Here is a 12578-nt window from a genome sequence, read left to right as displayed (position 1 = left end):
AAGCCTCAACACTCGGTCACGTCTCGAGTTTTTCTTTTATCGACGAATGATAATTTATGAGCCGGGGTTGGGGTTCATCTGGAAATGGTCCGCATGTCAGTCTCTGATTGTTCTTGAATAATGTGTCCTTCAGCATTGTTGCGGGAGGAAGAATCTTGTCCGTTGGATTGACTGCGGATGTTGTGATGTGTGTGGTTGCTGTGTGGGAAGCAGATGAAAAATTTCAAGTGGTATGTACCTTGCGCTTGCCACCGGTCATGGTAACGTTGACGAAACGGCGGGTGTACAAGATGCGCTTGTAGGCGCGGCCCTTGGGCTTCTTGGGCTTCTCCTGGGGCTCGACCTGTACGCAGAATCCACGTTAGGATGCGGTTCGAAGGGGGGAAGCGACGACCTGGCGATGGAGCAGATGATCGTGACATCTGAACGATTCGTCTGGGTTGGCGCTTGGAGCGTTCGAAGGGAATACTTGCCTTGGGAGTGGCAGCCTTGACCTTACCGGCACGGGCGAGAGATCCGTGAACCTTACCCATGTTGGATGATTGTTGACGATGATGTGGGAGATGCGAAGTGTTGCGAGGGGACGAAACGTCTCTTTCGATGTGGTGAGGAGTGCAAAATTGGAAGTGTGGCCTCGGTGGGGCGGCTTAGCGAGCCCCCGAGCGGCGTTTGATCGGGGGAGTTTCTCCGATTGCGTGATGAGTCATCAACCGTGCGTGGACGGTTACGCCCCCGTGACGAGATCCGTCTCGTGACTCTGAGTCCACTGATCCTGCAGTGTCCGCCCGGGCCAGGCTGGAGGCTCTGGTTGGCACGTCCCCTTGGAGGTTGCGGCCAGCCCGCACAGTTCTTGGCGGGCACCCAACGTCGTGATTTCTACAGGCCTTTTTATGTTTGGCTTTCCTCGGAAGCAAGTACAGTGGTCTGCTCTAAGCCCGGGAATTTGTTGTGCTATGCGCGATACTGCGACATGTGCACATGCTTTGCCACTCACCTAGACTCAGTTAACAAAGACTGATCCGGGATATCCTGGGCTCCAAACACCGTCTTGGTCCACCTTACTATTTATCCCTTCGGTCAATTCTCCAACCGTATCCTCAGATACGCATTTATATAGCTTTTCAACAGATTGTACGGTTTATACAATGAGCCACAATTCCTGGTTCAATACTCACTTGCCTGAATGTCAATTAGCACTCAGTCGCCATCGACGTACCTTCCAAGGCTGACTAGAGGTGTTCAAGTATTGGGGGATTGTCTTTATACCACCCGCCATACCGTATTGATCCATCAGTTATGTCAATGGGCCAGGCAAAGCGCAAACTGGAACCCCGGGTATAATGGTACCTATGTACAAGCTTAATCAAGTTGGGCGGGAAATCTCCCATACACGCGGGCAATAAGTGAGAATCAGTAGCCAACTTACATACAACGCCTGTAAGCAACACAAAGATGACAAGTTTCAAGAACGCGGTTTGAAAGCTCAAAGCTCATGGAGATTGAGGGTGAGGGGGCAAAAGTATGCCTCTTGGGACGGTGGTGAGGGTTGGAAATATTGAAATACCGTTGCCTCGAGTTGAGAGCGTCGCTAGGTACGCTTTGCGATAGAGGCACATAGTAGTTGTGGTAGTGAACATATCAGTGTGCATGCCCGAGTTGTTAATCTTAACCGCCGATCAGTTGCTGGTGTGGAGGTCTCCCCGGTATATTTGACTGTTGAGACCTGATGATAACTTAAGATTGAGGGATAGTCCATGCTATCAAGCCTCGCAAGTACCGTAGTCTAGTGGGATGAGAACCCCAGGTGGGAGGACCACAAGATGGACAGACTGGCTAGTGATGTGCAAGGAAGCAAACTTTGTGGAGCTCACATGGCCGGTTGTGCTTGCGAGAAGCTGAGTGGGTGGGAAGTCGGATAGTCTAGTACTACCCCCAGATTTTTTTTGGTATTTTTTTTGGAAGTGGGTATAACTGATTGCTAATCTACAATGTTTCAAGCTTGAAATATTGGTTTTTGTAGAAAAATGTTGCATAGGCATGTTTTATCAAATCGTCCTTTCAGGGACCGATCATCGTGATACTATTCCCAAGCATCGACGGGAGAGGGGCGAGCATCGAGACAAATTTGTATGGGAACCCTGAGGGTCATGGGTTCGATTCATGGCAGGGGCAAAGTTTACGGGAATCTGTTGAAAGTGTAAAGGGACAAACATTCATGTCAGAGAAAGCAAATTCCGTCCAGTGCTTGAACGCGGAAATGTTCGTACCCGAGACAAGGCTCGCAATGGTACAGAGAAAAAAAAAAACTTGGTTTTTACTATACATTAACAAGAACTACCTCACATCATTTCCCAACTTTCCCATTCGCAGCTGCCTCTTCTCGCTCTCTCTTTCTCGCCAGGTATCGTTCCTTCGCGCTAGAGACATCAGTTGCAGTCTTCCGGCTCCGTACCTTCTCGGCAATTTTCTTCTGCCGCAAAGCCTCGGCCTCCTCCTCTCGCCTGGCTTGCTCTTCCAATTGCTGCGCGATCATCTCTGTTTGACGAGCCCGCTGAGCAGCACGACCACCGTGGAGCCTGGCATGAACGCTGCTTGGTCGCCCAGAACCTGGCCGGAAGCCCGTAGCTGTTGATGTAGAGGCAGGTGCAGCCTTAGGCTTTGGCGCCACGTTCAGCCCAGCAGACAATAGCTGGCGCTTGTCGACCACCTGGCCTTCGTCGTTGATGGCAATCTGAGCGCCACGGGCCTTGAGCTCCTCCGCAATCTCCGCCTCAGTCTTCTCTCCAGAGGATTGCATCGAGTCATCAACTGCCTCACTGGCTTTGACCCGGCGGGCAGCTTCCTCGGCAGCTTTCACGGCTTCCTCGTGTTGAGCCTCGCCTCGCGAAAGAACATCTCGGTAGAAGCCGACCATACCGGCGCCGCCGTTCTTTCTCCGCCGCTCTTCCTCTTCCATTTCACGGCGCTTCTCTTCCTCTTCCATTTTGCGCAGCTCTTCCTGTTGTGCCTTGTAAGCGCTTGTGACGAAGCTTTCCTTATCCGCGAACTCATCTCCCTCAGCTTCGCGTTCCTTGGCTAGCTGACGATCGCGTGCGCGGGTCTGGTCGCGCTTTCGGATCTCGGCGCTACGGAGCAAATTCGTCATGTATTTGGGCCCTTCGCTAGTGTTGACCGTCGTGACCTTTTTCGACTTGGCGTGTAGGCTATCGTAGACAGCATCGTAGGAGTATATTGAGGGGTCGAGTTCTTCAGCTTCTTTGGCATGCTTTTTGCTGCTATGTAACGCCGATAGGTTGGTAAAGTCTTTCTCCGGGCCCGTGGTAGGCTTTGTCGACCGTGACTCGTTCAGTCCAAAACGCACTTCCCCTTGACGCTCTTTCTCTTTATTCTCGTCTTCCTCTTCATCCTGGGCAAATATGGAAGCCTTATTTAACGGTTTCGCGCCCGGTTTGCTGGCTGGCTCTAATTGCATCTTCCGCTTCAGAGGGGGGCCATCATCCGTGGACCGTATTGATTGTTGTAGAGGCGCATCCAAGCCACCAATTGTTGACACCTCAATCGTTCCGTCATTACCTTCGCCTTCGTCTGCGGAGTCGTCGTCGAAAACATTCTTCTTGCGCTTCTCGCCAGGCTTCGATCCGGCCGAATTTTTCGCCACCATGTTCAGACCAGCTGAAAAGGGGCGCGCCATTTCGTACACACCCGAGAAGCTTTGCGCACTTGAGGCTTTGAGGCGATGGACGGATATCCGATGGGTTATTCAAATGAGCCTGAGCTCCATGTGACAGTGGACTGTGTGCAGCCAAATCCAAAAGTTGCGACATGGCGATAACGGACACGTCCTGTTATCAGTACGTCATGTGACTGATTCGGTCATGGCTAATACGGTCACTTTTCCCTCGCTGGAGTGGGCGGGCACTTCCAAGGAGACGTGGGTCAACATGTCCAGCGGGAGCTCCTTATCAACCACGTGACAATCTCCGGTAGACCTCCGCGGCAGAGAGATCCATATCCTCCGATGGAAGTAGCTCTTGATTTTCAAAACAATACGAATTTTGCACCATGTCGTACTACTTCACTATTCTATCTCCAACGGATACACCGGTCTTCAACATTGCGTTCGGTACATCAAAAAGTGGCGGCGATGGCATTGCGCGATTCCGCTTCCCCGACACAGCTCAGTACATGAATCAGTTCATCATCCACTCCAGCCTGGACATTGTTGAAGAGGCTCAATGGACAAATGGGGCTATGTGAGTCTAATCGGGCTGCACTCAGAATGCCCGGTTACTATTATTCTTTCCTTCTCGCAAACGACTACCGCTCTTGTCGGCTTCACGAAACAGTTCTCTAATCCACTAGCTCCAGGTACCTGAAGCATGTCGACACATATCCTCCAGCCGCGGCGTATATCTCCGCATTTTTAACCCCTAGTGGTGCACGTTTTCTTCTTCTCCATCAACCCCCACAGCTTCCAAACTCAGGTGGGAGCAGTGGGCTTGGAGCGTCGTCACTGTTGGGATCGTCCGGCAATCTTGCCCGGGGCTCCACCAGTTCGATCGCCGCGAATCCAACCTCGCCGCAGACAGAGGAGGCTGTTCGTCAGTTTATGACTGAAGTCTACGAAAACTATGTCAAGACGGCAATGAGTCCATTCTACAAACAGGGCATGGAAATTCGAAGTCCAGTGTTTAGGACGCGAGTTACGGCAGCAGGCAAGAAGTGGCTGTGACTTGCATGCATCAGCGTGGCCGTTCAGGAGTCACTTTCTACTCGCCCATTATCTCTTGCAGCCTCACGTGACGCGAAAGATCTGTGATTCTAATTTCCATTTGATCGAGCAGACGAACTGGTTCCCTTGAGTTTTGTCTCGTGCTGCTTGTTTGTGACCTCTTAATGATACCCCAGAAATCAAATAATTTAACAACGCCCAATGCCACACTCACGTAATGCTAAGTGTTGCAACCCAGGAACAATAAAGAAAAAGCTATCAACAATGGCCCGAAAGTTCGAAATCATTCAGCATGCTCTGCAAAGGTCGTTTGAAAATGCAGAGGGCCCGAACCTAGCCCGTGGAAGAAGTGTGTCAACGCCTTCGCCATGAATTCAAAATGCCTCACTGAGCTGGCCCTATTCTTAACAAGGGCCTAGCAGATCTTGCGCGCTCAAAATTTGGTCACCGTTGAGAGGTTGAATGCCCGATTCAACCTGTGACCTGTGACCCTTGCGACCCTTGCTTCTTCGATGTCGCCAGCTTAAAATTCTCCACGGCTTGTATCACATCCTCGAGTCTACCCACAGCTCCGAAGATGCCGCCTTCCATTTTGACCGACTCGACCGTCGAGGTGTGCAGAGAAGCCTCGGCTGCAGCTGCACCGTCATCCAGTAGCAGGCAATCAAACCCACGGTCGTTTGCCTCCCGCATGGTGGTGGAAACGCACACATCCGTCGTGACGCCAGCTATTACGAGGTTTTTGATGTTTTTATTCCGAAGGAGCAGTTCAAAGTCAGTGTATGCGAAAGCCCCGCGTCCTGGCTTGTCAACAACAGGTTCATCAGGGAGGGGTCGTAGTTCATCAACAATATCGTGACCCATCTCGCCACGGATGAGCAGGCGGCCCATGGGGCCTTGAGATCCAATCCCAAGACCAGTGGCATTATTGCGGGAGCGATACGCCTCTCGACTAGATAGCGTGGACAAATCTGGCCGATGACCTGTTGCAGGGACTTCGGTCAACTTTTTTTTCTATGTTCAAAGGGAAATTCGGTGATGCAAGAGTTTAGACGAGATCCACTGACCTTCACGAGTGTGATAGACTGGGAAACCGGCAGACCGGAATATCTGTAGAAGTCGTTGCAGCCTGGGAATCAGTGCCTGGGCGGCAGAGATGTCGTAGCCCTGGTAGTGCATGTATCCACCAACAGCACAGACTAGATCAAAGAGACAATTATTAGTTACCGACCCTCGGCGCCGCACGTCTTTCGTCACGCCCGAGATCGTCAAAGCAACTTACAGTCTTTCTGCATGTCTATGATCACGAGTGCGGTGGTGTAGGGGGTGAAGGTACAATCGTGTGGCCAGTCGTAAGGTGTTGCAGGCAGCTGGCCTTTTCGCACCTTGTGGTGAGGAGGCTGGCGAGGCTTTTCCGCGATCGGTCCGTGATTATGGGTGGGATTCAGAACCGTCAATGTCCAAATTCCTGGCGAGCCGGCCGCGACGAGCATAAAGGGACAGTCCATCAAGCGAGACGTTCGGCGGCGTTTGCGCGTTTCCTCGGTCAGACCGTTTCGAGGCCGATAGTGCCCACCACGGTCGCATCGCAACCACACTTTTGCCGTTCGACCGGGTTTTTTCTCTGTGGGTGTGCTCGATGATTTGACGACCACGTTGTAGCCGTGGGCTTTGCCATGATTTTGCACCGCCGTGAGGAGAGAGGCCCTGCGAAGGACCCGGTCAGCAGCGAAGCCAGTTCGAACGGCCCAAGGGGAGGGAAACTCACTTATCTGGATACGTGCCCTCGGGTGGGGGGATCAATTGCATGGCCAAGTCAGGAATGTCCTGGAGGTCACTGGGCGCGTCCAGGTTCAGGTCAGACGGATCCGCCATGCTGGAAGACGAGGGACGGTCCACAGTCCCTGGCTGAAATCTGTTTATCGAGAAGGTTGTGAGCATATCTTCCGCATCTTCGTCGCACCGTCCTGGATTGTTCGTATTGCGCGAGTGGACCTCGAAAGGGAAGCTAGGGAGAGTATAAAAGAGGTGCGTGGAAGCAATGTCCACGGGAATCAGCCGTGCGAAGTCTTGTGCGTGGGAATAGCCTACAGCTCGAGGGCGGCGCACGGAAAGACGGAGCAGACCACGTGGAAGATAATCCGATACGTGGGGAGGACGTGCATAAAGACAAGCTCCAGGTCAAACTCACCTAAACGATGAGGAAGCAAGATCGGCCGTAGATGGCCAGGTCGAGACAACACGGGATTACCCCAGAAACACAGCTCCGACGAGACCTGGAGATCTCGCGGCTGAGTTGGATCTCAGGGCTGGTCGGAGTTTAGAAAGTGGATCCCGACCGAACGCGAATGCGGATTCTTCGGGATTGCGCGCTGGAGGTGCCGTTCGGAGACGATGTACAAAGTGTACACAACACACACAGAACCTCCACAAGGAGGACGTCCCTTCGAAGTCGACCCCACGGCTATCAGGGCGGCAGAAATGGCATTTTGCTCGCTGACTTACGCCAGGCGGTCTGATATGTGGAACTTGCACATTCAACCCTGTCACTGAATTCCACTCTCGGTCGAACCGGAACCGTCTTGGGTGTTGGCCTGAATATAAACAGACATCTACTACTGGTAAGTAAAGTACATGGCGCCAAACCGGGAGTGCTTCCCATCCTTGGTGTATCGGACGGGGACTACTCCTGAAGAGCGGAGCCCAGAAGACTTCCTCATTCTCCACTTCATGTTACGATTCTACCGAGAGCAGAGTGCGGAATGCCTGAATCCCTCCTGACTTTAAAGGATTCATAGCTTCTTTATGCATGAACCTCGGTCTCTTGCCGAGTGGTATGCGGTGACTTCCACATGGGGTAGGTAGGTTCGGGCAGTGTCCATTAGATCGGCTTGAAGGCGGTAGTCAGAATTCGGTGGAAATATCTGCACAAACTCTGAAAGAGCAATTCAAGTCGACTTCGTCTCCCTTCAAGGTGTGGGAGGAAAGGATTCGCGCATCTTTCACGGAGTAGATGGTTGGCCGCAACTGCGTCACAGGTGAGGTGGTAACATGACAAAGTATGTAGGTACGATTTGCGTCTTAGCTTATTGATGTAGATCTCATCTTAACCCAAGTTCCCGGTTCCCCAATCGACTGGCGAGGTTGACTGTTGCTTGGCTCCTGGCTCCAGGCGCACGCAACACGTAGAACATGCCTGGTCACGGCAGCAACACCGCCCGTGTTGGGCCTCCAAGAAGTGAGACCAGAACAGACAGAGACACCTAGCAGCTAAGATTACCACATCAGCCGCGAATTCCTAGTAAAGTGTAGTAGCCGCTTCGAATCCTCAGTACTCATCCCTCTCGCTTGACTCCAGGTCTATTTCTATTCGTTGGAGGAAGGAGATGGACGGCGGTTTACGATTGTCTACGGTGGTTGAGAAGCGCAGCCCAAGACGCCTGTGACGGGCGCTGGGTAGCGCTGGGCGGTGAGGGGAGCATTGGACGAGTCCTTCCAGAAGCAGGATAGCGTCCTGGTGGCCCCCTGACGACCGCAGCGCAACATCAACACTCCTCACCCGATCTAATCAGTCCCGCGCCGCTTTGCGACAACAATCACCTTCCACCGGAGAGTCGTGCGATCACCCTGTTCGCGTCCTCTTACCGCAAGGTGAGGTTAGTTTGGTAGGTGTCGCTCTGCGCCATTTTGCGGCCTCGGCCCTACTGCCTTACTCTCTCGGTGGAGGGTGCTGCATGAACGTCCCGATCAGCCTGCGTCACCGCCTCGCTGAGGGGCTCTTATCAACAACGGAGGTGCCTCAAGTCGAAGAAACCAGCCACCGCCAGCCCATGAGTCTGTGATTCGACGGTCCTGATCCAGAAGTCTGGGGATCTGTTCTCCCTCAGACCTGTCTTGCGCTTGTGACAATCGTTCCCTTGCCCGTGGTGTTGTTTGTCTTGGTCTTGCGGCCCGTCCGGTGCCCAACGCGGTAGCAAGGATGCCGGCCGCCGACGATTCACCTTCCAAAGGCCAAGGTGCCAATAGTCCCGCGGAGTACACGATCGAGTGGTACAAAGCGCAATATGAGTCGATCCAGGAAGAACTCCATGATTTCCAGCTTTCCAGCACCGAGTTGGAGGCGGAGATGGAAAAAGAAATGGAAGACAAGGAGAAGCGGGAGCGACAGTTGCGGGAGAAAGTCGATAACCTCCGCTACGAGGTAGATGAGTGGAAGGTATGTGCTCGTCGTGAGCTTGCACCTTCGAGAGATGAGGGCCACATACCCAGATGCTGATTGATTTGAAACGCAGACCAAATACAAGCAGTCCAAGACCGAGGCAAATAACGCACAAAATACGTTGCAAAAGGAAATTACATCCCTACGTGACACCAATCGGACTTTACAATTGAAGCTACGTGATATCGAAGTTGTCAATGACGACTATGAGCGTCAAGCTCGAAACACCACTTCGTCCCTGGAGGACTTGGAGTCCAAATACAACGTCGCGATCGAGCGGGGCGTCCTGTTGGAGGAAGAAATCAGAAGTGGGGAACTTGAGCGAGAGAGTCTGCGAATTGACAACCAGCGGTTGCGAGACGAGTTGTCGGATCTTAAGGTCGAGGCCGAGATCATCCAAGAAAAATTGCGAAACACTGAAGGCCTCGGTTATCGTCGTCGCAAGCCCACGCCTTTGTACCGCAGCCCGTCAACCCCACAACCTTTGGAGATATTCGATCGTTCTCCTGGTGGCGTGAATACCTCGTCACCAGTGTTCGCCACACCCCCAGCCAAATCGACGCTGGCCGCATCGACCGCAACGCCGCCCTCTCCACCTATCTCAGAAGCCTCTGCGAACTTTCGCCGATCTATCAACGCCACTCCTACGTTCCCCCGGACCAGAGCGACCGGTGCTGAGCCGGTCAATTCGCGAACGATTCACAACGCCCGAACACAACCAACCCGTCCTGCTCCGCACGCGCGCGCCGCCTCTCTTGCGTTTAGCACGAGCGGCTATAGCAATGCCAGTCGCTCCACCCCGTCCGTGTCGTACTCTTCTCGAAACAGCCTATCCCGATCGACTACCTCAAGGCCGCCGCCACTTCCCAAATCCGGGTCGCTCTACCAGATTCGTGGACTGATCGGCAAAATGCAGAAGTTGGAGGAGCGTGTCCAGTCAGCCCGATCTCGCCTGCCCGCCCCCTCTGAAACTTCTTCTCGTGGATCACCTCGCTCCCGCCAAGGCTCGGTGATGGGGGATAGTCCAGTTCCTTCCTCGATTAATGGGCATAAAAATTCCCGCAAGCGTATGAGTGGGAGTAGCTACGGTTCGTCAGTTCGAGACAGTGAAGGCAACCCCTCGCACCCTTCACAAAGCCGCCAGTCCGGCGGGGCTCGCACGGGTGATAGTCGGCCCAGTAGTCGAACAAGCTACTCGAGCCGTGGCTCTTTCAGCCAGAGCGTCCACTCCGGTGTCCCAGTCGGACGCCCTGAGAGTCGGTCGAGCCGTCCTGGTGCCAAAACCCCTCTCGGCCACTATTCCACCAATCCCCTGACGGAGGGCCGCCGACCGCGATCTTCTCTGAGCAACCACAATGGACAGACGCCATCCGTGGGCAGTATGTCTAATATTGACGAAGATCATGACCTACCGACGCCCACGGTGTCCCGCGTTCCTAACGACATCAGACGACCATCCATCTCGGCCACTGTGAGTGGAATCAAGAAGCGCACAACAAGCGGCATGTCCGCCATCCCGACACCCCGCAGTTTCAAGACTAGCATCGGCCCAGGAGCAATGCCTCCGCCGCTGGGACGGAAACAGACTGATCTTGGAGAGACCTTCTGAATCATTCTCGGCGGATTGTTTGTCCTTGTCTTTCTCTTACATGAAGAGAATGCAAGCTGCGTGAAGAGTCGCAAAGCAGCGTGCTCACTGCGTTGAGTGATCTCTTTTACTTGGCCACTTTTCTTCTTTGGCCGAGCATACTTGACTTGCATCTATACCTTTTTAGTCATATACTTCTTGTGCATCAGTAACCACCTGGCTTGTGGTATGACTGACCCATTCCTTGCCCCTCCTGACTTACGTTACGCATTGTTTTGTCCGGGCTCGCTGGTGATTTCTGTTGGACGTGCTCTCCTTAGGATGGCGGCCAAGTGTGCTGTTCACAAGTCTTCTCTAGCCGGTGCCACTTCCAACCTGGCCGCAGCCACCCTCGTGTCATGCCCGACGCATTTTCCGGGTGGCAGTGATCACTTTCCCCCTCCACAGCCCACATGGACTTTTCCCATTGTGGTGCGACATGGTCTCTGGGCACTGTGCTCGAAGACCGTCCCAAGCTGTGTCTCAGCATTCTGTTCTCTTATAGTTGGCCTTTGCGAGTGCATCGCCAGGCATTTTATATCAATACCCACAATACATAGTGATTGCATTGACTTGGCTATCTACCGATCTCTGTAGACAGGATCACCTGACGTTGACTCTGTGTGGTACTAAACCCGCACAGTGCGAAATCGTCATGTGTTTCGCAACCAGATACCTAGGCCATGCTGAAGTGCATGACAGTTCATGTGATGATTAACGTGATAGTAGATGATGATCCATAGTATCATATGGATACACGTCCTGTTTCAAATTTACCAACCAATCAAACCCGCGACCTGCGGGTTGTTGCCCGGGGTCAGCTTACTCACGCAGAAGGATACTCCTACTCTGCCTCAGAGGTACCTACCTAGGTACCCAAGTACTAGATAACCTTATGGGGACGTGGGGAAGAACGGGCCAGAACGGACAGCTGCAGAAGGAGCTTAGCCTCGACGGGAAATATCCATCTGGGGGGCCAGGCACGTGGATATCTAGAACCTTACATTACACATGAGTTTCTGCGTCGAGAGTGACACCCGTATATCAATCGCATCCTGACCTAACCCCTACCTACTATTCTGGGCATGACACCGACGTCATCCATATGAGTTTGCCTTGCTCTTCCATGTATTAAACATAGGACGTGTTTCAAAAGATCGAGTCCACCTACGAGAGCTCCCGTCCCAGTAGTGATGTGTCCCTACTTCCATTTGATCTCGTCACCTGATATGAAACTGGAGGCATAGGAGGCATAGGTTCTTACTCCTATGCCAGATGCGACTGGAAAAGTTCCATAATTGTAGTCGGTGACTCGGCGGGAGACATATATATCCTGCGTACGGGCGGCCCACAACCACCCGTAGTCCTTCAAAGTTCTAACTACGTAGGTTAGGGTAGGTGGGGACCGAAATTCTGGAAGGAGTTCCTTGAACTGTTTAGAGGGACATTGACTGTCATTGAGATTCGATACTAGCAGACAATGAGCTACATTGTTGGAGATCCAGATAGATATCAGGACATTCCATGTTGCTGCAGCCGAGACTTCATTGCTCTATTCGATGACTACCTATGTAAACTAGCAAAAGTACAGGCGCCGCCTCAGATCAATATGGATCCAAACCCTTCGTGTTCACAGCAGAACATAATGCCGAATTGCCCGCATCTGACCGCCTTTCCACGATTGTCCGTGGTTGCCGTCTTTGATGGTCTGTGCACCACTTCCCTCAACGTTTCGCCGGACCGGGACGAGCACCGACGTCATCCACCAAAACCCGAATCCGGCAGTTAGTTGGTCCCCCTTCCAGTATCGACCCTGCCATGGTACATGACATTTGAGCATGGGTTTGTAGTAGTACCACGGTACGCGACGTAGGTACCACCCCAAATCAGTACTGGTACCTTGGCCAGATACAGGATCTAGTATCAGATTGAATGCTTCCTCGAGATGCTCTACCAGTATCGTATCCAATGTTGCAACCATGCCGCCTGCACCAGGCTAA

The 12578-nt window shown here is 52.8% G+C and overlaps 6 protein-coding genes across 6 annotated transcripts; 3 read left to right on the top strand and 3 right to left on the bottom strand.

Annotated features, from left to right (window-relative positions):
- Positions 1–223: 223 nt before the first annotated feature.
- POX_f08511 (40S ribosomal protein S30-A) lies at positions 224–533 on the bottom strand (the record flags this gene model as incomplete). The annotated part of the gene is made up of 2 exons (XM_050117282.1): positions 224–343; positions 429–533. The coding sequence occupies 2 exons, from the start codon at positions 531–533 to the stop codon at positions 224–226; spliced, it is 225 nt and encodes a 74-aa protein (XP_049967421.1).
- A 1811-nt stretch (positions 534–2344) lies between these two features.
- On the bottom strand, positions 2345–3691 carry POX_f08510 (uncharacterized protein; the record flags this gene model as incomplete). The annotated part of the gene is made up of 1 exon (XM_050117281.1): positions 2345–3691. One exon carries the CDS (start codon positions 3689–3691, stop codon positions 2345–2347), a length of 1347 nt encoding a protein of 448 aa, XP_049967420.1.
- A 371-nt stretch (positions 3692–4062) lies between these two features.
- On the top strand, positions 4063–4732 carry POX_f08509 (uncharacterized protein; the record flags this gene model as incomplete). The annotated part of the gene is made up of 2 exons (XM_050117280.1): positions 4063–4253; positions 4369–4732. 2 exons carry the CDS (start codon positions 4063–4065, stop codon positions 4730–4732), a joined length of 555 nt encoding a protein of 184 aa, XP_049967419.1.
- Positions 4733–5203: 471 nt separating this feature from the next.
- On the bottom strand, positions 5204–6607 carry POX_f08508 (uncharacterized protein; the record flags this gene model as incomplete). The annotated part of the gene is made up of 4 exons (XM_050117279.1): positions 5204–5715; positions 5800–5931; positions 6015–6439; positions 6501–6607. 4 exons carry the CDS (start codon positions 6605–6607, stop codon positions 5204–5206), a joined length of 1176 nt encoding a protein of 391 aa, XP_049967418.1.
- Positions 6608–8711: 2104 nt separating this feature from the next.
- Positions 8712–10560, top strand: POX_f08507 (Nuclear distribution protein nudE; the record flags this gene model as incomplete). Its single annotated transcript, XM_050117278.1, has 2 exons — positions 8712–8948; positions 9025–10560. 2 exons carry the CDS (start codon positions 8712–8714, stop codon positions 10558–10560), a joined length of 1773 nt encoding a protein of 590 aa, XP_049967417.1.
- Positions 10561–10767: 207 nt separating this feature from the next.
- On the top strand, positions 10768–11175 carry POX_f08506 (uncharacterized protein; the record flags this gene model as incomplete). Its single annotated transcript, XM_050117277.1, has 1 exon — positions 10768–11175. The coding sequence occupies one exon, from the start codon at positions 10768–10770 to the stop codon at positions 11173–11175; it is 408 nt and encodes a 135-aa protein (XP_049967416.1).
- Between the last annotated feature and the right edge of the window lie 1403 nt (positions 11176–12578).

The sequence above is a fragment of the Penicillium oxalicum genome, chromosome VI (genome assembly GCF_001723175.1).
Source record: "Penicillium oxalicum strain HP7-1 chromosome VI, whole genome shotgun sequence".
Lineage (NCBI taxonomy): Eukaryota > Fungi > Ascomycota > Eurotiomycetes > Eurotiales > Aspergillaceae > Penicillium > Penicillium oxalicum.
The sequence above is the reverse complement of the archived record's forward strand: the minus strand, read 5'-3'. Positions and strand labels throughout refer to the sequence as shown.